Source organism: Thalassophryne amazonica, chromosome 3 (genome assembly GCF_902500255.1).
Source record: "Thalassophryne amazonica chromosome 3, fThaAma1.1, whole genome shotgun sequence".
NCBI lineage: Eukaryota > Metazoa > Chordata > Actinopteri > Batrachoidiformes > Batrachoididae > Thalassophryne > Thalassophryne amazonica.
Window position 1 is genome coordinate 21,613,895 of NC_047105.1, and position 24,159 is coordinate 21,638,053.

The 24,159-nt window shown below is 40.7% G+C and overlaps 1 protein-coding gene across 2 annotated transcripts in view; it reads left to right on the forward strand.

Moving 5' to 3' along the window:
- pcbp4 (poly(rC) binding protein 4) overlaps positions 1-24,159 on the forward strand; it is a 417,908-nt gene that overhangs the window by 283,982 nt on the left and 109,767 nt on the right. For both annotated transcript variants that reach the window (XM_034165899.1, XM_034165900.1), the window contains one exon: positions 15,839-15,913. In XM_034165899.1, the coding sequence (XP_034021790.1) occupies positions 15,839-15,913 (75 nt within the window). The remainder of the gene's footprint in view (positions 1-15,838; positions 15,914-24,159) is intronic.

The window sequence follows — 24,159 nt, forward strand, 5'->3', positions numbered from 1 at the left end:
CATAGTAGCCGTAGGCATACCTTGAACCAATTAATCAAAATAGCCATTCTGAATGAGTTTGACCTTTCAAGGTTACCCAAGGTCAAAGGTTTGGCAGAAGAGTGATATGACTTCATGTTAGTGTTTCATGGTATCCTTTGGCATATCTTTAACCAGGTCTTCAAAATAGCCATTCAAAATAGATCGTAGACATAAACACTTGGGCAAAAGTTCAACCTTGGCCAGTGATATTGGCTTTTAAATTTCACTTAGTGCTTGGCTAACCTTAATTCATTCATTCAATAAAAAGTAAGTCCCTTCGGCTGCTCCCTTGTTTTTGTTTTTTTTGCACTCGGGGTCGCCACAGCAAATCCAAGGTGGATCTGCATGTTGAATTTGCAGAATTTTACACTGGAAGCCCTTCCTGATGCAACTCCATAATACATGGAGAAATGTGGCAGGGGTGGGATTTGCACCTGGAACCTTCTACACTGAAGCCAAGCGCATTAACCACTTGGCCACCACCCCTGCTAATTCATTCATTCAATCAAAACTCTTCAAATTCAGTGTGTCAGAACTGTCAGATTTTCTGGTTTATTTTCATAATCAATCAGTAATTAATGTGTTGGTCCGAGGTTGCCATGCCCTCAAAGCCTTCGACCTCGGGGAAACACTGTAGTTATTGGTTAATACATAAACAGGAACATTTAAAGGATGAAAATCAATACCCCTTTGATTTTAGTCTTGATCAGGATGTGCAACAATGTGCCATGAAGGGTCAGCGTGGTGCAGGTCTTGCTCAGATCACATCACCTTGGCAGGTCGTGGAGCTCCCCACTACCTCTCCTACCCCTAACCCCTTAACCTTCTTACCCTAACCCCGGCGTAAAATCCTGATCATCTGTGAAATCACCTACTGAGGTGATCATTAAGAGGAAAACCTACCCTGCCTTGGCCTTTCGTGCCCACGCCCAGTCTAGAGTATCAGGGTTTGTATGAAGAATGCTGGCTTAAAAGCGGTGTTAGAAGCAAAGAATCTAATGGTGGGCTCCATGTTTCAAAATAATGTGGCCCCTATTTTCATGATTCTCTGCACTCATTAAGTCCTGCCCATTTTCAGACTGTTCCATAAATCCATGCCAACATGTCATGATTTCTCGTGGAAATACCTAACATCACACAGGTTCAATGTTTCCTACATTGGTTCAGTTTAACTTTAATACCACCGCTACAGATCTAAGAATGTGAGAAAAGTTTGTGTCAGCTGTCATTATAAAAAGAGTTGGGTGTTAAAGTGGCCTTCAGAGGAACAAAGGAACACGGCTTTCAGGTAATCTGAGGTTCAGACATCTGTCTATAATGAACGTTTGTAGTTTGAGTTGTAATGGACGACAGCAGCTGTCAGCTTACAATAGACTGCAGTTGATGCCGAGGAAGAATGCAAAAACTTCTCAAATGACAGCTGGCGTGTAATCCGCTTGTCTTGTGCTGATCCCTGTGCTGATCCCGGCACTCTTTGACAATACGTAACAGGTTACGTTTGGCTGTGGGGAGACGGGTTTGGAGCACAGCAATCAATAACACTGAAGTGGATTATGCTGTGGTGGTTTGAAAAGCTTTTATAGACAATCAACGGCTGTTTTCCCAAGATTCAAAGCTCTGTTGTGATGTTTGCAAATGAGTAACTTGTGCAAAATCCTTAATATTTTGTCCTCTCTGTTTGCCAAAGATGTAAGAAGAAAAGTTTGACTTTTCTTGTAACTTCTGAGGGCATTAAACTTCAGATATTAAATGTTTCACTCATTTATAACAGAAAAGCATCATTTCTGTGGGCTGTGGCAACTGAACAAATACAAGCTTTCACCCACAAAACACCTGGCTGCAGCAGATAACGTACATGGGAGATAAGAATGGACCACAGGTCTGCCTGGTTGGTCACCAGTAGGAACCTAATCTTCTACCATGAAGATTCAGGACACAAGAAAAAATTAAATGTTTTAGTCCATAGTGATAATGTTCAGAAAGTTGCGACAGTCTTTGGCAGAGGTCCCATCAATCAATCAATCAATCAATTTTATTTATATAGCACCAAATCACAACAAACAGTTGCCCCAAGGCGCGTTATATTGTAAGGCAAGGCCATACAATAATTACGTAAAACCCCAACGGTCAAAACGACCCCCTGTGAGCAAGCACTTGGCTACAGTGGGAAGGAAAAACTCCCTTTTAATAGGAAGAAACCTCCAGCAGAACCAGGCTCAGGGAGGGGCAGTCTTCTGCTGGGACTGGTTGGGGTTGAGGGAGAGAACCAGGAAAAAGACATGCTGTGGAGGGGACCAGAGATCAATCACTAATGATTAAATGCAGAGTGGTGCATACAGAGCAAAAAGAGAAAGAAACACTCAGTGCATCATGGGAACCCCCCAGCAGTCTAAGTCTATAGCAGCATAACTAAGGGATGGTTCAGGGTCACCTGATCCAGCCCTAACTATAAGCTTTAGCAAAAAGGAAAGTTTTAAGCCTAATCTTAAAAGTAGAGAGGGTGTCTGTCTCCCTGATCTGAATTGGGAGCTGGTTCCACAGGAGAGGAGCCTGAAAGCTGAAGGCTCTGCCTCCCATTCTACTCTTACAAACCCTAGGAACTACAAGTCAGCCTGTAGTCTGAGAGCGAAGCGCTCTATTGGGGTGATATGGTACTACGAGGTCCCTAAGATAAGATGGGACCTGATTATTCAAACCCTTATAAGTAAGAAGAAGAATTTTAAATTCTATTCTAGAATTAACAGGAAGCCAATGAAGAGAGGCCAATATGGGTGAGATATGCTCTCTCCTTCTAGTCCCCGTTAGTACTCTAGCTGCAGCATTTTGAATTAACTGAAGGCTTTTCAGGGAACTTTTAGGACAACCTGATAATAATGAATTACAATAGTCCAGCCTAGAGGAAATAAATGCATGAATTAGTTTTTCAGCATCACTCTGAGACAAGACCTTTCTAATTTTAGAGATATTGCGTAAATGCAAAAAAGCAGTCCTACATATTTGTTTAATATGCGCTTTGAATGACATATCCTGATCAAAAATGACTCCAAGATTTCTCACAGTATTACTAGAGGTCAGGGTAATGCCATCCAGAGTAAGGTTCTGGTTAGACACCATGTTTCTAAGATTTGTGGGGCCAAGTACAATAACTTCAGTTTTATCTGAGTTTAAAAGCAGGAAATTAGAGGTCATCCATGTCTTTATGTCTGTAAGACAATCCTGCAGTTTAGCTAATTGGTGTGTGTCCTCTGGCTTCATGGATAGATAAAGCTGGGTATCATCTGCGTAACAATGAAAATTTAAGCAATACCGTCTAATAATACTACCTAAGGGAAGCATGTATAAAGTGAATAAAATTGGTCCTAGCACAGAACCTTGTGGAACTCCATAATTAACCTTAGTCTGTGAAGAAGATTCCCCATTTACATGAACAAATTGTAATCTATTAGATAAATATGATTCAAACCACCGCAGCGCAGTGCCTTTAATACCTATGGCATGCTCTAATCTCTGTAATAAAATTTTATGGTCAACAGTATCAAAAGCAGCACTGAGGTCTAACAGAACAAGCACAGAGATGAGTCCACTGTCTGAGGCCATAAGAAGATCATTTGTAACCTTCACTAATGCTGTTTCTGTACTATGATGAATTCTAAAACCTGACTGAAACTCTTCAAATAGACCATTCCTCTGCAGATGATCAGTTAGCTGTTTTACAACTACCCTTTCAAGAATTTTTGAGAGAAAAGGAAGGTTGGAGATTGGCCTATAATTAGCTAAGATAGCTGGGTCAAGTGATGGCTTTTTAAGTAATGGTTTAATTACTGCCACCTTAAAACCCTGTGGTAAATAGCCAACTAATAAAGATAGATTGATCATATTTAAGATCAAAGCATTAAATAATGGTAGGGCTTCCTTGAGCAGCCTGGTAGGAATGGGGTCTAATAGACATGTTGATGGTTTGGATGAAGTAATTAATGAAAATAACTCAGACAGAACAATCTGAGAGAAAGAGTCTAACCAAATACCGGCATCACTGAAAGCAGCCAAAGATAACGATACGTCTTTGGGATGGTTATGAGTAATTTTTTCTCTAATAGTTAAAATTTTATTAGCAAAGAAAGTCATAAAGTCATTACTAGTTAAAGTTAATGGAATACTCAGCTCAATAGAGCTCTGACTCTTTGTCAGCCTGGCTACAGTGCTGAAAAGAAACCTGGGGTTGTTCTTATTTTCTTCAATTAGTGATGAGTAGTAAGATGTCCTAGCTTTACGGAGGGCTTTTTTATAGAGCAACAGACTCTTTTACCAGGCTAAATGAAGATCTTCTAAATTAGTGAGACGCCATTTCCTCTCCAACTTACGGGTTATCTGCTTTAAGCTGCGAGTTTGTGAGTTATACCACGGAGTCAGGCACTTCTGATTTAAAGCTCTCTTTTTCAGAAGAGCTACAGCATCCAAAGTTGTCTTCAATGAGGATGTAAAACTATTGACGAGATACTCTATCTCACAGAGTTTAGGTAGCTACTCTGCACTGTGTTGGTATATGGCATTAGAGAACATAAAGAAGGAATCATATCCTTAAACCTAGTTACAGCGCTTTCTGAAAGACTTCTAGTGTAATGAAACTTATTCCCCACTGCTGGGTAGTCCATCAGAGTAAATGTAAATGTTATTAAGAAATGATCAGACAGAAGGGAGTTTTCAGGGAATACTGTTAAGTCTTCAATTTCCATACCATAAGTCAGAACAAGATCTAAGATATGATTAAAGTGGTGGGTGGACTCATTTACTTTTTGAGCAAAGCCAATAGAGTCTAATAATAGATTAAATGCAGTGTTGAGGCTGTCATTCTCAGCATCTGTGTGGATGTTAAAATCGCCCACTATAATTATCTTATCTGAGCTAAGCACTAAGTCAGACAAAAGGTCTGAAAATTCACAGAGAAACTCACAGTAACGACCAGGTGGATGATAGATAATAACAAATAAAACTGGTTTTTGGGACTTCCAATTTGGATGGACAAGACTAAGAGTCAAGCTTTCAAATGAATTAAAGCTCTGTCTGGGTTTTTGATTAATTAATAAGCTGGAATGGAAGATTGCTGCTAATCCTCCGCCCTGGCCCGTGCTACGAGCATTCTGACAGTTAGTGTGACTCGGGGGTGTTGACTCATTTAAACTAACATATTCATCCTGCTGTAACCAGGTTTCTGTAAGGCAGAATAAATCAATATGTTGATCAATTATTATATCATTTACCAACAGGGACTTAGAAGAGAGAGACCTAATGTTTAATAGATCACATTTAACTGTTTTAGTCTGTGGTGCAGTTGAAGGTGCTATATTATTTTTTCTTTTTGAATTTTTTTGCTTAAATAGATTTTTACTGGTTATTGGTGGTCTGGGAGCAGGCACCGTCTCTACGGGGATGGGGTAATGAGGGGATGGCAGGGGGAGAGAAGCTGCAGAGGGGTGTGTAAGACTACAACTCTGCTTCCTGGTCCCAACCCTGGATAGTCACGGTTTGGAGGATTTAAGAAAATTGGCCAGATTTCTAGAAATGAGAGCTGCTCCATCCAAAGTGGGATGGATGCCGTCTCTCCTAACAAGACCAGGTTTTCCCCAGAAGCTTTGCCAATTATCTATGAAGCCCACCTCATTTTTTGGACACCACTCAGACAGCCAGCAATTCAAGGAGAACATGCGGCTAAACATGTCACTCCCGGTCCGATTGGGGAGGGGCCCAGAGAAAACTACAGAGTCCGACATTGTTTTTGCAAAGTTACACACCGATTCAATGTTAATTTTAGTGACCTCCGATTGGCGTAACTGGGTGTCATTACTGCCGACGTGAATTACAATCTTACCAAATTTACGCTTAGCCTTAGCCAGCAGTTTCAAATTTCCTTCAATGTCGCCTGCTCTGGCCCCCGGAAGACAATTGACTATGGTTGCTGGTGTCGCTAACTTCACATTTCTCAAAACAGAGTCGCCAATAACCAGAGTTTGATCCTCGGCGGGTGTGTCGCCGAGTGGGGAAAAACGGTTAGAGATGTGAACGGGTTGGCGGTGTACACGGGGCTTCTGTTTAGAACTACGCTTCCTCCTCACAGTCACCCAGTCGGCCTGCTTTCCCAGCTGCTCGGGATCTGCCAGAGGGAAACTAACGGTGGCTAAGCTACCTTGGTCTGCACCGACTACAGGGGCCTGGCTAGCTGTAGAATTTTCCACGGTGTGGAGCCGAGTCTCCAATTCGCCCAGCCTGGCCTCCAAAGCTACGAATAAGCTACACTTATTACAAGTACCATTACTGCTAAAGGAGGCCGAGGAATAACTAATCATTTCACACCCAGAGCAGAAAAGTCCAGGAGAGACAGAAGAAGCCGCCATGCTAAATTGGCTAAGAGCTAGTAGCTGCGCTAAGCTAGCAGATTCCTAAAAACACGCAAAGTGAATAATGTGTAAATAATTTAGAGGTGATTCAGCAGAGGGAGTGCTTTAGTTAAGGCACGTGAAGATTACACTGGGAAACAAATCATTATCTAGGTAACTAGATCAATCTAACTGCGCAGATTAAACAGCTAACAGATACAGCAAAACACCGCTGTGCTCCGGAACAGGAAGTGATACAATACCGCAGTGACAGCCAACCACCAGTAGAGGCAGGCAAGAGCAACTCACAATCATGCTTTCAAAAGAGAGCAGGGGCGGAGCTTACACCAAGCATCATGCATCAAACAGGGACTGACTAACTGGCAGCGGGGTGGAGGAGGTAGTGTTCAGGTCAGCAACTGGAAGTAGCAAAGAAATGAGTTAGAATTAATGTTTTTAAATAACTTGCACATTTCTTATTGGTCATCAGGTGATGACTGAAAGGGGACCAACTGCTTCCTATAAGAGATAACCGCTGTTAATGATAGGTCAATCTCAAAGAAGGCTTTGAAATCGGAGTCTTCCTGCCAGAACTTGCACTACGCTAAATTTCTGTTAGTAAGTGTTTCTGACAGACAAGCTCACTCTGCAGAAAAATATAAATTTTGTCTGTGACTTACTGACATTTCTCCTGAGAAGTCAAACAATTCTGTCATAATCAATTAACAGCTATATTTTTAATTTGGGAGTGTCCAGAGTGTCACCTAATAAAGTTTGGATTGATGCGATGTTGTGACGTCATGTTACACTCTGAGTGTCACTGAAAGTTGTTTTAAGACTCTCACTGGTGTTCTTATAAAAGATTGAGCACCAAACCTTTAAGAGCCAGGAAGGGAGTTTTCAGCTCTACAAAGATAAGGGTGTTTTTCTCTTTCATTTTTTGCTGGTCTCTTCTTTTATACTTGAGGAACGTTTACATCATTACTGTCAGTGACAGCTTCAGAATTCATTCAAGAGTCTGTCTGCATTGCTCACTCATGCATTTTTATGACACACAAAGGCATAAATGATTTTTTCCCCCTGATTCCAAATGTGAAAATAAGAGAATTCAGTTCTTGCAGTTGATTTCAGAGTTCTGTCTGCTCTCAGTTAACATCCCACACAAATGCTTTCATATATACAGCCCACCTTTGTAATTTTTTTAAATGGAAACACTTGAAATCTATAATTCATGATTGCATAATAATTAATCAGAGGCAGCAGTCATTAAGAGGAGCTCCGTCTTTGAGATTACGCGGAAATCAAAGGCTCCTGGAGCTCATTGGTATTCAGAGCACCTTAATCTGGAATGAAAGAGGAGGAGGGGAAGAAAGAAAAGAAGCTAAAATGCTGACCTGAGCTAAACTCCTTTACTTTCAAGTGCTGGTAAAAATCTGAGTTTACTCTGCCGTCCTGAGTTCCATCCTGCTGCTATTTCTTTTTCATCATAAATGAGTCTCCTTTTGATCTATTTCACCGATGCCCTGGCATCTCGTACCGTCCAAACAGAGCATGCTGGGATATGAAGCTCTGCACCCGCTGAATGGAGTGATTGAGCAGAAGAAATGAATGAATAATCGATGTTTCTGTGAGGTCCTACTGTTTGTGCACAGTGTGTGATCTCTATTTAAAGTCTATTAATGACCCCAACGTACCCGACAGGAACAAGGAGGTCCTCTGATGTCAGTAACAAGAATCCATTCACTGTTGTCTCCAGCTGCCTTTAGCTACTGGTCAGCAACGTCTTTTCATAACTATCAAGTTTTTGTTTTCCGTCACAATAATCCAAAAAAGAAAAAAAAATGTATACAGCGGGCAACCAAACTGTAACCTTAACGTTAGATGCAACGCAACAAAAAAAAGTTTGCTTGCAAGGTATCACCTGCATACAACAGTTGCAAGGCAAAAACAGGAGTAACTTAGGTTTTTTTAGATTGCTAACATAATGGAAACACTAAAAATGGCAGCATATTTCGTAGTTGTTTATCTGACTGAAGACCTCTTGGTTGTAATGTCTTTTCTAATGCAGCTTTCTTCATCATCAAACAAAAAAACGACGAGTCTTTTGTCCCCGCCTTTGCAGTGCACGGCCTGTGGTGAAGTATTCCGTTTGTTTTGAGATTTTACCCACTTTGTTGTTGTGGACTTTCAGATGCTTATAGTACAGCTTATTTTATTTATTTATTTTTTTACTTGGCAATGTTTCACGCTGTCTTTAATTCCACGGATATCCGGGTGTGTTAACTAGAGGTGGGCTATACCGGGAATTTTGGTATTGATCCGATACCAAGTAAATACAGGCCCAGTATTGCCGATATCGATACTTTTTCATATCTTCATAGATCCAAAGATCCAAAAGACCTACGATCACCTTTTCTCTCCATTGTGTCACCTTTTCTCTCCATTTTGGTTCTTCTGCTCATTTCTGCCTATTTCACTTTCATAAATCCCGCTTGGTGCTGTTGTTGACCGATCAAGCCCCGCCCCAACAGTTTTTCAGTCACACTGAAGTACATTCCCTTCAGCAGAGACTTGCCTTACCCCAAAAATGGTTCAGAAAAATCACTTCTCAGGGGTAGTCCCTGCAGTGGAAATGGGCCAAGAGTGATGGTGGCAAGAGGTTTCATTAGCTTGGCAGGAACATTCATGTCATCGGAAGCTCAACCTTGGGAATAGTGTATAGCATCACATGTTGAATAGACAAATGTGGATGGAAATACTGTTAGATTTTCAGGAGGATGATTTTCTAATTTTTAGACTTGTGATGCTTCCAGTCTTCTCGCTTTCATGGATATGCATGCTGGATGCTGACGGGTTGAAATCATGTTCTTACCTTGACAAGTCTTAGAGGGTCTGGGAGGGTTGCTGCAGTCAACTGGGGCATTCCATTGTTGTACCATGGTTTTGTTTAAACTGTGGATGAATTTTCAATGTGCTTGAAATTTTCTTTTTTTGTTATAACCTTTGACATACTGTGGTAACCCCTTCTGCATCCATGGACTCCGTAATGTTATCATACAAAATCACTGGAAGGTTTTCTGGAAGCAACGCAGTTATACTATGATTGCTTTTGCACACATCGCATAGTAGAAGCCTGGCGGATTACGTCATAACATCATGTGCTGGGTAGCACAATATAATATGTCATCTAGCTAGTATACAAATAATGTTTATGAATTCAATGGTATGAATATGTCATGAGGTGAAAGCTGGAACATACCATTCAACGAGGCGACCCATTGAAAGAATGTCAAAACATTCATTATTTGCTTTATATAACAACTAAAATAGATCCTTATCATTTGATCAGTGTTGCCACAGTTACTTTGAAAAAGTAATCCAATTACTGATTACTCCTTGAAAAAGTAACTTAGTTACTTTACCGATTACTCAACTGTAAAAGTAACTATGTTAGATTACTAGTTACTTTTTAGTTACTTTCCCCAGCTGCCGACAACAACCCTCTGCCACCTCAACATGATAGTGATACTTGTTTTGCCAAAACTCACTTTATAGTCACCCTTTCTTGACTTCAATGAAAATAAATACTTGTTTTATAAAAGGTAAAATAAAGACCTCTTTCTTGACCTCATATTTAACTGTTGACAGCACTGTAACAGTAAAACTTGCAATTTCTAACCCACATTGTTTATAAATGTAACTATTAAATTCTTTCTAACATTTTTCTAACATTTAAATTCTCGGTAAACATTTTACTTGTCGAAATTATTATTATTATAAGTAGTATTAATAGTTGTAGTAAAAAAAAGGCTGGACCTTTAATCTAGGGGTGTTGTGTGGGGGGGCATCCTTGCCCCACGCCTCCATTCCATTTGGATTCGCCCCTGCTTTGGTGTTTGAGCACAAAGAATGGATAACATTTATTTATGCAGAAAACATGACCAGATTTACAGGTAAGAAAGTTTTATTGCGTTTTCACATCATGTGGTCCTCAGAAAGAGAGTTTAGGTGCATTTTAGTGGAAAATAGTGTTAGTTGTGGACACGTCGCGGAGGATCAGTTGTTTTTAACGAGCAGATATGGAGCGGCTCAGCTCAGAATTCTAAATAAAGCAGAAAAAAAGCATAAAAATGTCTTTGTAAAGCTCAGTGCAGGTGTGCTGTTGTCGCCGCGCTTTAAGAGGTGAGGACGAGTCGCAGCTGCTGCAGAAAACCGCGGATGAAAAGCTCACAGCTCGCTTAAAGTGGGTAGTTCATTCGAACCCCGACCCCCTGCCCACGGACCAAGTTTAATGCAGCTATCGACCCACAATGCAAAAATAATAGTAACGCACAGCGACTTGGAGAAATAACTTTAATCTGATTACTGATTTGGAAAGATTAACGCGTTAGATTACTCGTTACTAAAAAAAGTGGTTTGATTAGAGTAACGCATTACTAAGTAACACGTTACCACCGTCACTGCATTTGATATAATATCAGTTTATAAACAACAGAAAAGGGACTTACATTTTGGTGCGTCATTGCACTGACATTGTGCACTTCCAAAACAAAAAGAAAAAGATTTGTGTACTTCCTCAGTCCAGCAAAAAATCACGTCAGAAATTTATCCAGCTTTGGTGCAAACCTTGCTGCTCTGACATCAACAATCCAACACAAACCTTAAATACGAGTCCAAAAATAATTCTGATAATGTCGTCCATGATGCCATGCACCACCTTTCTGCGCATGCGCGCGCGTGTGTGTGTGTGTGTGTGTGTGCGCATAGGGTGCAATGGTGCCAAACGTATGGAGCCAAATTTGCACGCTAAATGGAACCAAATTGCACTCTAAATGCAACGCAACACAAATGGGACAAATAATCCATGTCATGTGACATACAAAGCACCAAACAAATGACAAGGATGCACTCAGCCCTTATATAAATCAAATTAATAGGCAACTATGAAGTTCACAAGTCAGTTTGTCACAGTTGTAGACGATGATTGCCCAGGATGGGATGTCCATGAAAGTGAGACCTAGACACCAGCCAGTGGTCTAAGACATCTTTGGTGCTTTGGTCTCCCCAGAAAATCTTTAGGTGCTTTTAGAATGACTTTGTCTGAAGTGAATGGTGACTTTGGGAGGCTCATAGGAGGTGTACCACTTGCATTATGAAGGAAGATCAGTTGCACCACTATGGTTGTGTAATTCAGCTTGGGACTCTGACGAGGGCGGTCACATCTCCTTTACTCGCCCTTATTTCTGCTCTCTGCTTTAACCTTCAAGTCCCTACTTCACCAGACTGTGAATTCCTCAAATTATATTGGATACTGGTTCTATTGGACTACTATTGGATTAACCATGGAATTGTTCAGCTGGTCTCTGAACACTATTGACACCATCTTTTCTACAAAAAGGTCAGGACCGGGGGGATCCTACCTGCCCAGATGGAACGTATCACTGTGGGCTATGTTCTCGACTCCGGGAGTCTTGGCATATTGCATGCTTGGCGCCTTTCTTCGTTGAGGATGTTGAGGATTCATTATATTTGGTCTTATGGTAGCCGGGCTGGTACTTTGTGGCTTATGTGCTGCCCTGATCTACCGGGAAAATTGGGCAAGACGGTGGCATCAAGAACCACCTCGTTAATCATGACGGACAAGCGAGGGGCTTGTCCGTCATGATTAACGAGGTGGGCAAGGCAGTGCATTCTCAGACTGCGATGACTCTTGAACTCAGACGCAAATTGGATGACATCTTGGAGCAGATGCATGCCTTGCAGATCAAGTTGAACATTTCGGAGGCCGGGGAATATTCTTAATTCGTAATTGGGATTTGGTTGTTCAAGTGAAGCTGTAAAAAATGTTTTTCACTGCTCAAACCACAACATGGCAGGCTTATCAGCCTGAAGGACAAATTGCCCGACTGTTTTTCCTCCAGAGGAATGTCTTCAGGACTTGGTGATTATTTGGTTGTTTTCTTATCTCAACTCACAAAGACAATAAACTGTTTTACAGGACTGAAGCATGCTCCACTCCCTCTACCCCCCACCCCCCCACCCCCATCACACACCCCCCACTCCGGCTTCTGCTTACGTCACCCCCTTCCCTTCTGCAGGGGCGGCGCGGTTTTAGCTGCTGCTGGTCCCTGTCCCCCCCCCACCCCACCCCCCAAGTTGACGGTGGCGCAACTCAGGGTTGCTGCGTGGCCTTCACCCACTTACCTCAATTCGGATAACGGACTTCTTCAAATTTAGTGCACATAAACAATGTCAAATGTGTATGTGCTGTGTTTAATTCTGATGTGTGCCATTATTATGGTAAACAAGTAATAATTGTGGACTAATTGCTGTCTGAGGTAACTGGAGTGTAAACATAATTTCTCCACTGTGAGATCAATAAAGTATATCTCATCTCATCTCATGTAGGTGACTCAGTACTAAGAACACCAGTGACTGTAAGAAGCCAAGTGGATAGCCAAGTATCACCTGGATGGAGTCATAGTCTCAGTCCTTGTGATGGACCAGTTGTCTGCCTGGGTGGTAAACTGGAGGTTGCGGGTACAGCTGTGTACATCAGTGGTGTTTCCTCCAAAACCTGATCCGTTGTGAAATAATCTAAACCCCCTGCATAAATTCAGTTTGTGGTAAACAAGCCACAAGCACAAGTGAACCAGCATCAGGAGCAGCTTCTTATCTGGCTGTCTGACTGCAGACATATTGCACTGTCATCCATATATAGACACTGATGAAATATTAACTGAATTATGTGGATGCCTAGCAGGGCTTACTTGCGCAATTGTGAGAGACCAGTGATGCAGAAAATCTTTGGCCTGCTTATAAATGTTTAACAAAACGTGGCTCCCAAACATACTTCACACCATCTTGTTGTGTCATCACCCATCTTGGTTTATTTGAATTTAACCTGAGTAACGCAGCAAAGACATAGTGTGCATGCATTTGTGGTATGATCACGGTCAAGTTGTTGTTTATCATAGGAAGAGTCTGGGTTTTGGTCAGTTCAGGTACAGGAGTACTGACTGCTGTTTGGTGTTGCAGTGCCTCGAGTGGTCAGATACTAACCAAATTTGAGTATCACACACAACATCTACTAGTGGGTTTTTAACATGCATATGTTTTGTATCACATAAACTCGGACAACCAGTCCATCAGTACCAAATTACTTATTACCAGCACAAATCAGAAAATGTTGGGATGATAATGCAAAGTTCGAAAAAAATGAAAACAAACAAACAAAAAAAAAATGCAGTGATCCTAAAATGTATACATGAAGAGTTCAGATGCAAAACCCAGTAAGTCCTTTTTTTCAAATGGAGAAAAATGCAGTTGAAAATGAAGATTTAAAGGAAACCCTATGCGGAAATGCACAGACTTTCATCAATAACATGAAAACAGTTTGTTCAAATAGTTTCATATTTTGCACACTGATGGTCCCCTTGACAGCCAAGTACATGTTGGCATCAACTAAAAATTTATGGTTTTGGAGATACTGGGTTTTGCATCTGAACTCTTCAAATTAAAAAGTAAAGTGGACTCTGTGTGTGTGCTTGTGTGTTACTTCAGTCATGGAGAAACTGGGGAGAGCTGACATTTGGCGTTCGGTATGTTTATGTATTTGGATGAAGGATGAACACTGCGAAAACGGAAAGTTGATAGGACTAATATTTTTGGAGAAATTAAGGATATTAGGTAACAACAGTGAACAATGGATGTTGATATCACCATTAATCAGTCCCTGGAAACCAGACAAGCTATGAACAAACATATCTCAACCTTGCCAGTTGTAAAACATGACATCAAAATGTCAGCTTCAGCTACCTATTTCACAAACACTACCCAGTCTAGAACCTGTAGATACCCACGTGCAACGTACTAGTTTACTTTGATTTCTATTTCACTGCAGACTGTATGAACCCAAAATATTTCATGTTTCATGTGGTCAACTTCATTTCTTTTGTTAGTATAGGCCTGCGTTTAGGGGGACGAAGGCCCATCTTGGTGTTTAAGGCATGCAACACATGGCAACAAAAAAGCTGGAACAGGGAAATTTATTCTAAAGATTACATAATCACTTTTACAGTCAGTTTTCTTGAGATAATTCAAGGGATGAATACGTGAACATTTTTAAGTCACTCAACATGTGTTGGAGTTCATTTACATCAGTCTTCAAGAAAGTCTAACAGCATGGTACTGTACTGTCAAATAGACAGGTCTCAAAAAATTGAGTGACCATGCTACAAGTCTAGCGAGGGAAGCCATCAAATTAGAGGTTTCTGTGATTGTGGTTGGAGAAACTGTACAGAGTGCAGCTGTTGTCTGTTCCTGGTTGTCTGTGGGGTAAGGACTGGTCTTCAAGCCAAAGCATGTGGACCAGCATGTGGAAAATCTAAGGCCAACAACTACCCGAGGAGGCCTACCAGATGATCAGCCTGTAGGAAACAATGGACCTCCTGATCAGGACAGGATTTAAAAAAAGCCTCCTCTTGAAATCTCATGCAGGACATCATTAGGAATCCAGTGGGCAAAATAACCCTTCAAGCATGATCTGGCAGCATGCAGTCTGGGCTTTTTGCATTAAAAATATTTGAAAACCATGATTAATTATGTGAGAACATTTTAAAAATATCTCCCACACATAAAGGAAGCAATTTTGGTTTGACCAGCACAAATAGAGCCATTAAGAAAAACATAAATAACATTTTTATATAAATTATAATAGGTTCATAAACGGCCTCACTCGGTCATTTGAGTCGCTAAAAGCTTGATAATTTGAAGGTTAAAAAAGTGCCTTTGAATCCAAAGTAATTATGCAATATAAATCTGTGATTAAATCAAGCAGAGATGAATCATAAACTAAAAGATACCATCATCCATCATTGGCTACAACAGTTAGGCTCCGCCTCTATGAGATGCATTGTGCAGGTTGTTTGGTCCACGGTGTGATGAAAAGGTCATCTTCAGGGTTGGTGTGCAACAAAAATGTTCCGCCAACCGCAGGAGAAAAAAAAAACAAAACAATAATTTCTCCCATTTTAACCACATGAGCAATTCAGACAAACACAATAATCCGGCCGCGGAGAGAAACGCACGCTGGAAATAATTTGACTTTGATGAAGTGATGCAGAGCCAAAATAAAAAGCAGAACAAAAAAAACATGAAATTTGACTTTTATCGTGTCTCCTCGTAACTTCAAACATACGTGGAAAAGAAGTAAGAGGTTTGTGTTGGGAAGGCAGCATCCGAGCTGTTGATTTATTTGATGAATGACCGGATTGAACAAATCAGATTTATGCAAAAAATAGTTGCATCAACATGTAGAAAAAGTGATACGTCAGCCTAAGCTGTAGAGCTGCTGCTCCACTGTGAGTTTTGTGCACACTGAGTGTTTGACGCTGCACGGAGATCTGATTCTTCTTCATTTTTTTTCTGTTCCTCAAACTCTGCAGTCTCCACCGAAAGGAGCCACTATTCCATATCGACCATGTCCCACCCCAGGAACTGTGCTGCTGGCTGGAAACCAGGTAAAGGAAGGATGGGATCAACAGGGTCATAAAAACACAGAATCCTCCAAAAGAAAATGTTACAAATGATAAAACCTCAAGTCATGCTTGTCTCAAAACCAGGCAGCAGCGTGTCCGGCACAACAGAGTTGAATCAAAGCTTGTTTACTTAAATGGTTTCTATTAATTTAACATATGTTACAGTTCTCCAGTGTTAATTCCAGTAAAATACAAGTAACTGTGTGCAGCAGAGCGAGGATCAGTCAAGATGAGTTTTCATTAAGAACATGAAAAGTAAAATTGGTGCAGATAAGAAAACTGGAGGTTTCTTGGCTAAAATGTGATGAATACAAACAGACAAATCTTTGAATTATTAACACCAATTTGGCACCAACAGTCAGTGTAGGAACTAAACTGGGAACTTATTCAAGTGCACTTTTCATCTAATCAGGAGCCACCATTTGTCAGCTCCACCAATGACACACCCCCATTTTGTGTTACCCTGGTGACAAGTGCAGGATCCTGATACAGGAAACAGATCATTTCATTCAACCAAGATGTTTGATGAAGGTGAGAGAGTTTTAGCCCCCCTAGCAGGTAGAATTCTATAACTTGAGTCTCATACTGAAGTTGTGAGACATCAAGAAGTTAGTGAAGAGGACACTCATGACTTAATAGAGAGACATAAGAACAAGAACACCACCAGGAAAACCGAGAGTGATGTGAAGTTGGTCACTGAATGGCTGAGTGGAGCCAAGAAGGAGAGGGCTCCTTGTTCTTTCTCCGGTGGAACTTGAGAAATGGAGTTGTTGATAATTATAAGGTTCTTGTTCTTTATTTTTGTTGTAATATGTCATAAATACCTTATTACATGTCTGTTTATGTATCACACCCTGCATCATGCCCCTCGTATCTGTAACAGCCCTCCTCCTTTGGCATACTTATATATGGAGTGTGCAGCCAGTATATTCTGAGTGCCGGTCCCAAGCCCGGATAAATGAGGAGGGTTGCGTCAGGAAGGGCATCCGGCGTAAAACAAGCCAACCAAACTATGCAGACTCAGAATCGAATTCCCATACCGGATCGGTCGTGGCCCGGATTAACAACGTGCGCCACTGGTTATATTGCCCAACAGGGTGCCAGTGGAAATTGGGCTACTGCTGGGCGAAGACGACAAAGAAGAGGAGGAAAACGTTGCCACGAACAGCAGGAGAAGAAGAAAACTAGAAGGGTGGAAATGAGAGTGGGGACTTTGAATGTTGGTAGTATGACTGGTAAAGGGAGAGAGCTGGCTGATATGATGGAGAGGAGAAAGGTAGACATATTGTGTATGCAAGAGACCAAGTGGAAGGGAAGTAAGAGCAGGAGCATCGGCAGTGGGTACAAGTTGTTGTACCATGGTGAGGACAGGAAGAGAAATGGTGTTGGGGTCATTTTAAAGGAAGAGTATGTTAAAAGTGTGTTGGAGGTTAAGCGAGTGTCTGACAGGGTGATGAGTGTGAAGTTGGAAATTGAAGGGGTGATGATGAATATCATCAGCGCATATGCCCCACAGGTTGGTTGTGAGATGAAGGAGAAAGAAGATTTCTGGAGTGTGTCAGATGAGGTGGTGGCGAGTGTGCCCAAGCATGAAAGAGTGGTGATAGGAGCAGACTTCAATGGGGTGATGAGGAAGTAATGGGTAGATATGGTATCAAGGATAGGAATGGGGAAGGACAGATGGTAGTTGATTTTGCAAAAAGGATGGAAATGGCTGTGGTGAATACCTACTTTAAGAAAAGGGAGGAGCACAGGGTAACATATAAGAGTGGAGGAAGGTGCACACAGGTGGACTACATTCTTTATAGGAGATGCAAGCTAAAAGAAATCACAGACTGTAAGGTGGTAGCAGGAGAGAGTGTCACTAGACAGCACAGGATGGTTGTTTGTAGGATGACTTTAGAGGTAAAGAAGAAGAAGAGAGTGAGAGCTCAACAAAGGATCAGATGGTGGAAGCTGAAGGAGGAAGACTGTTGTGTGAAATTTAGCGAGCAGGTGAGAGAAGCACTGGTTGGAGTGGAAGCAATTTTGGACAACTGGAAAGGTACTGCAGATGTGGTGAGGGAGACAGCTAGGACAGTACTGGGTATGACATCTGGACAGTGGAAGGAAGACAAGGAGACTTGGTGGTGGAATGAAGAGGTCCAGGAAAGCATAAGGAGAAAGAGGTTGGCGAAAAAGTTTTGGGATAGTCGGAGAGATGAAGAAAGTAGACAGGAGTACAAGGAGATGTGGCGTAAGGTGAAAAGAGAAGTGGCAAAAGCAAAGGAAAAGGCATATTGCGAGCTGTACAAGAAGTTGAATAGTAAGGAAGGAGAAAAGGACTTGTACCGATTGGCCAGACAAAGGGACAGAGCTGGAAAGGATGTGCAGCAGGTTAGGGTGGTAAAAGATGGACATGGTAATGTGCTGACAAGTGAGGAGTGTGTGCTGAGAAGGTGGAGGGAATATTTTGCAGAGTTGATGAATAAAGAAAATGAGCGAGAGAAAGGCTGGATGATGTGGTGAGAGTAAATCAGGAAGTACAAGAGATTAGCAAGGAAGAAGTGAGGGCTGCTATGAAGAGGATGAAGAGTGGAAAGGCAGTCGGTCCAGATGACATTCCAGTGGAGGCATGGAAATGTCTAGGAGAGATGGCAGTAGAGTTTCTAACCAGATTGTTTAATAAAATCTTGGAAAGTGAGAGCATGCCTGAGGAGTGGAGACGAAGTGTGCTGGTTCCTATTTTCAAGAACAAGGGTGATGTGCAGAGCTGCAGTAACTACAGAGGCATAAAGCTGATCAGCCACAGCATGAAGTTATGGGAAAGAGTAGTAGAAGCTAGGCTTAGAAACAGGTGAAGATCTGTGAGCAGCAATATGGTTTCATGCCGAGAAAGAGCACTACAGATGCAATGTTTGCTCTGAGAATACTGTTGGAAAAGTACAGAGAAGGACAGAAAGAGTTACATTGTGTGTTTGTGGACTTAGAAAAAGCTTATGATAGGGTGCCAAGAGAAAAGTTGTGGTATTGTATGAGGAAGTCTGGAGGCAGAGCTGGAGGTGGCAGAGCTGAAGATGTTGAGATTCTCTTTGGGAGTGACAAGAATGGACAAGATTAAGAATGAACATATCAGAGGGACAGCTCAGGTGGGACGGTTTGGAGACAAAGTCAGAGAGGCGAGATTGAGATGGTTTGGACATGTGCAGAGGAGGGACCCAGTGTATAAAGGGAGAAGGATGCTGAGGATGGAGCCACCAGGCAGGAGGAGAAGAGGGAGACCAAAGAGGAGGTTCATGGATGTGCTGAGGGAGGACATGCAGGTGGTTGGTGTGACAGAGGAAGATACAGAGGACAGGGTGAGATGGAAACGATTGATCTGCTGTGGCAACCCCTAATGGGAACAGCCGAAAGACAAAGAAGAAAGAATATATATATATATATATATATATATATATATATATATATATATATATATATATATATATATATATATATATATATATATACACACACACATAACAGGTGTCACATGGCTCTTAATGGTTAGCACTGTCTGACATGGTGTTTTCTGTGTGGCGTTTGTGTGTTCTCCCTGTGTTTCCGTGGGTTCCCTTTAGCTTTATCGTACTACCAAAGACATGCTGGTTATGTGAATTATGTTTATTGCATATTGTCACCTGCAAACCAAGGTAGGGGGCGCACTTTTGTTATTGCTCTATTTTTATGGGATTTGCAGTCAGTTGTATTTTGGCATCTGGTTGTGTTGTAACCCGCACATTGGTCAGAAGGTGAGCGTTAACACGTACACATGTAGTATTCATACATTTTTGTGATACAGACGACAGAATTTGGACAAACTAAGTAATAAATACATACAGTATTTGCAGCACAGCCATGTCCTACTGGTTTTATATTGTGCTGTTGTCTAATGCTGCTCGAGCCTCACAGGACTTCCTGTGCTCCATAGGCTACTTATTTATAGAGCACATTTCATACATCAAGCATTTCAATTTGCTTTACAGATAATAAGGAACAGTGCAAAATATAAAAAGAAAATAGAGAAAAAAGTAAAAGAATAATAATAAAAATAATTTTTAAAAATCAAATGCAAGATAAAACGGAATATGGTATAAAACAAAACAAGATAAGAAATGGGAGGTACAAGCTAAAAAGATAAGACAAAACAAAAAAGAAAAGAATTTAACAATATGCTTCATTAAAAAGCTTTGTCTTGAGTCAGTCTTTAAAAACAAAAACAGTTGGGGCATCTGTAACTTCATCTGGTAGCCTGTTCCAAAGTTTAGCTGCATACACACTAAAAGCAGTTTCACCACATTTAGTTTTAGTGGTGGGTTCCACTAGAGGATTTTTATTTTGAGACCTGAGTGATTTACTTGGAAGGATAAGAACTCTTCAAAAGATACAGAATTTCATGAAAACTGGGAAGTTTGATCATATTCTTCTCATTTTCAAAGGATGCAATGAGTAGGTGGCAGCAAGCATGGTAAAACCACACCTAATTTGGGGGGGGGGGGGGTTAGAGGTATGCTATTTGGTGGCTTCTGGTGCATTTTGAGTGTCATTTGTGTTGTCTTTATGTGCAAATTATTTTAGTAGCACTTGTACTACAATCAATAATAATAAGCACGTAATTGGGTTTCAGGTCAGCATTCCCCCTCCTTTTCTCTTCTTCCTCTGTCACTCACTCAATCAATCAATCAATCACAACGGATTGATTCACATGATGAACCTTTTCAGTCAGATGATACCAGTAATAACTGTATTTAATGATCATGAGCTTATAACTGCTATACACTGTTCATACTGCTCTTCAGTGTGTTATTATTACTCTGTTAGACTAATGCAACTGAACCATGGAAATGCTTTAAAACTCATTATTTAACAAAGTTGTTCAGCTGGTTATCAGCACAATTTAAAGCACAGATATTTGCTAACACCGTGGATTACCTAACGTTACTTTGATATCTTATACGAGGTCTGTTAGAAAAGTATCCAACCTTATTATTTTTTTCACACACCATATGGATTTGAATCACGTGTGATTGCGTCAGACAAGCTTGAACCCTCGTGCGCATGCGTGAGTTTTTCCACGCCTGTCGGTTGCGTCATTCACCTGTGAGCAGGCGTTGAGTGAGGAGTGGTCCAGCCTCTCATCGATTTTTTCATTGCCAGGAAATGGTGGAATAATTTGGGCTTTTTTTCATCAGAATTTTTTCAGAAACTGTTAGAGACTGGCAGCTGGAAACCATTAGAAAAATTTATCTGGCTTTCAGTGAAAATGTTACGGGCTTGGTAGAGAATAAGGAGTGTTACTCAGTTTCAGTTTCAGTTTATTTGTCATTTGCAGTAAAACTACAATGGAAAAAACGTTGCAAGAAAAAAAGCCCAAATCATTCCGCCATTTCCTGGCAATGAAAAAATCGACGAGAGGCTGGACCACTCCTCACTCAAAGCCTGCTCCCAGGTGAATGACGCAACCGACAGGCGTGGAAAAACTCACGCATGCGCACGAGGGTTCAAGCTTGTCTGACGCAATCACACGTGATTCAAATCCATATGGGTTTTGAAAAAAATAATAAGGTCGGATACTTTTCTAATAGACCTCGTATTATCAGATACCTTTGTGTTGTAGCTTAGTTCATCTGTAAAGCGTGGCTCCAAAGCTTTAGTGTCCTTTAAAGATTCACATGCGCTTTCTGACCTTTGCTTCAAATTTTGTGATGTTGTGTGACATTCACAAAGGTTTATGGACAGAATAAGACAAAGATAGCTGCAACACAGGTGTGCAATAATTTTTCAGGATATTGCAGCCAGAGAGAGAGACAACATCAGCCTTGTGAGTGTAGACACAGACAGAGAGGCTGCGTGCGCACACACACACACACACACACACACACGTACACACACGGAACACAAAATTACAGCAAATTTATATAGATAGATAGATAGATAGATAGATAGATAGATAGATAGATAGATAGATAGATAGATAGATAGATAGATAGATAGATAGATAGATAGATAGATAGATAGATAGATAGATAGATATTTTTTTTACATTAGATATAATAGCTGGTGGCTTTATGTGACATACACTCCGATGGCCAGTGGCATCAGGGAACACCCTGACTTAACCAGGAACAGATCCAGCTTTTTGTAAAGGGGTGAGTGTGGATTTGTGAATATGTCTTGATCGTGCTTCCCTAGGGAGGGTCTCAAGAAAATTTTTTATTTTTTGGTTCCATTTGCTGCATTTTGGTGCATATTTCACCACAAAATGCAATCACACAGAAAACATACTTTATAACGTGTTTTTTTATATATCAGTTTAAACTTGTAGTGATGCTGTGACGTTATGAGGACAAGTAACACAAACCATTTGAACCATCTTTGGCTAAAAAGGTGAACAACCTTGCTATGCCTTGCTGACTCCTAGTCTGGTACAAATTTATCTAACTGAGCCACTTGTTGCTGAATAGAGCATTCAGAAACCGCATTGAGCAGGTTTTTGGGTCAATGAAAAAAGGGGGAGCACACATGGGGTGCACGCTCCCCCGATCTGCCCTTGGACTTAACCTCCCTTCACTGGCTCTCTGTTCATGCCAGAATAGATTTCAGGGTTTTGTTGCTGACATATAAGTGTTTTTTGGTAAATGGACTGCATTTATATTACAATTTTCCATCTGAATCAGAAGCTTGGAGCCCTTTACACTGATGCCTCACATTCACCCATTCACACACACACGCACTCACACACTGATGTCAGGGTGCTGCCATGCAAGGCGCTCACAACACAGGAGCTGGTTGGGCTAAAGCCTAATCTCTAGACCATCACTGTCCCAGTGCTTTATGTCACTGAACTGGTTGAGCCTTACGTGCCGGCACGAGAACGTCATTCACAGGCTGCTGGTTTGTTCTGTGTTCTTCAGGTAAAGAAAAAGTCTGCAGGCAGTCAAGGTTTTGATGATGAAATAAGTCACATTCAATTGAAGTGTTTAAGTCAGGATGTAGAGCACATTTTTATTTTTTATCATTAGCAGGTGTTTTATTCTTCCTAACTAACTGTGATCATGTTTAATCGGCATGAGATGCTGTTGTTTTCCTACCTGTGGCTGTTGTTTGGATTTGGAAATTGTTTTATTGTTCAGTTTTGGTGTTTTATTGTGCACACACTGAAAAGCACACTGAATCTATCTATATTATAACAGCTAAGTGGCCTCTGTGTGCGTGCGTGCGTGTGTGCGTGCATGTGTATGGCTTTGATCGTGATTGAACCCATGACATGTCAGAGAGCTGACATTTGCTGTTTGGTATGCTTATGTATTTTGGGTCAAGGATGACAGATGAATGCTGCTGTTGATAGGATTAAAATGTTTGGAGAAATTAGCAATTTTAGCTAACCAGTAGACAATGGACATTGTGCTGCAATACACCATGGGAGTTTGGTGTTTTAAATGTTATTGTGGTTCATGTTAGTTTAACAGTATTGTTCATGCTATTGATTTATTGTGTTTTTGTAATTCGATTGGATTAGTCAGATTAGTTAAGTGCCATGTTGCCGTTACCATGAGTGAAAGGAGTATTGCTTTTGATGTCTTCCGCCACTGTCTCTGTTTGTGCATGTATAAAAATTAAAAGCAACTGTTTACAGCAGAATGCAGAAAAACAAAAGGCTTGTGTGCATGTGACTGGGGACAGCTGACATTTGCCGTTTGGTATGCTTATGTATTTTGGGTCAAGGATGAACGGTGCCAAAACAGAACAATGATAGGACTAATATTTTTGGAGAAACTACAGATATTAGCTAATGTTGCTAATTACATTCTGGACTAACATCCCATTCCAGTAGGGGGCAGTAAATCATGTTTATATTAAAAGCGTGACTGTGTGATTTTATTTAGCAAGTTCAATGTAAATACATAATATAACTGTAAATACATTAAAAATACATGGATGACACAAGAAAGTGAAAACACTTATTTCTATTGTGGTCCATTTAAAAATCAATTGACAAAATATAATAATAATAATAATAATAATAATAATAATAATAATAATAATGATAATAGTGTGTATATGATAACAAGAACCTAAACAATTTATAAATACATTAAGACAGTAAAATAGCATTAAAAAAAATTACACAATTAACAGAAAATAAAAGAGTTGAGTTCTTCTTCTAAAAGTTGTTGAGGTCTAAGGTTCTAAAAACATTCTGGACTCAC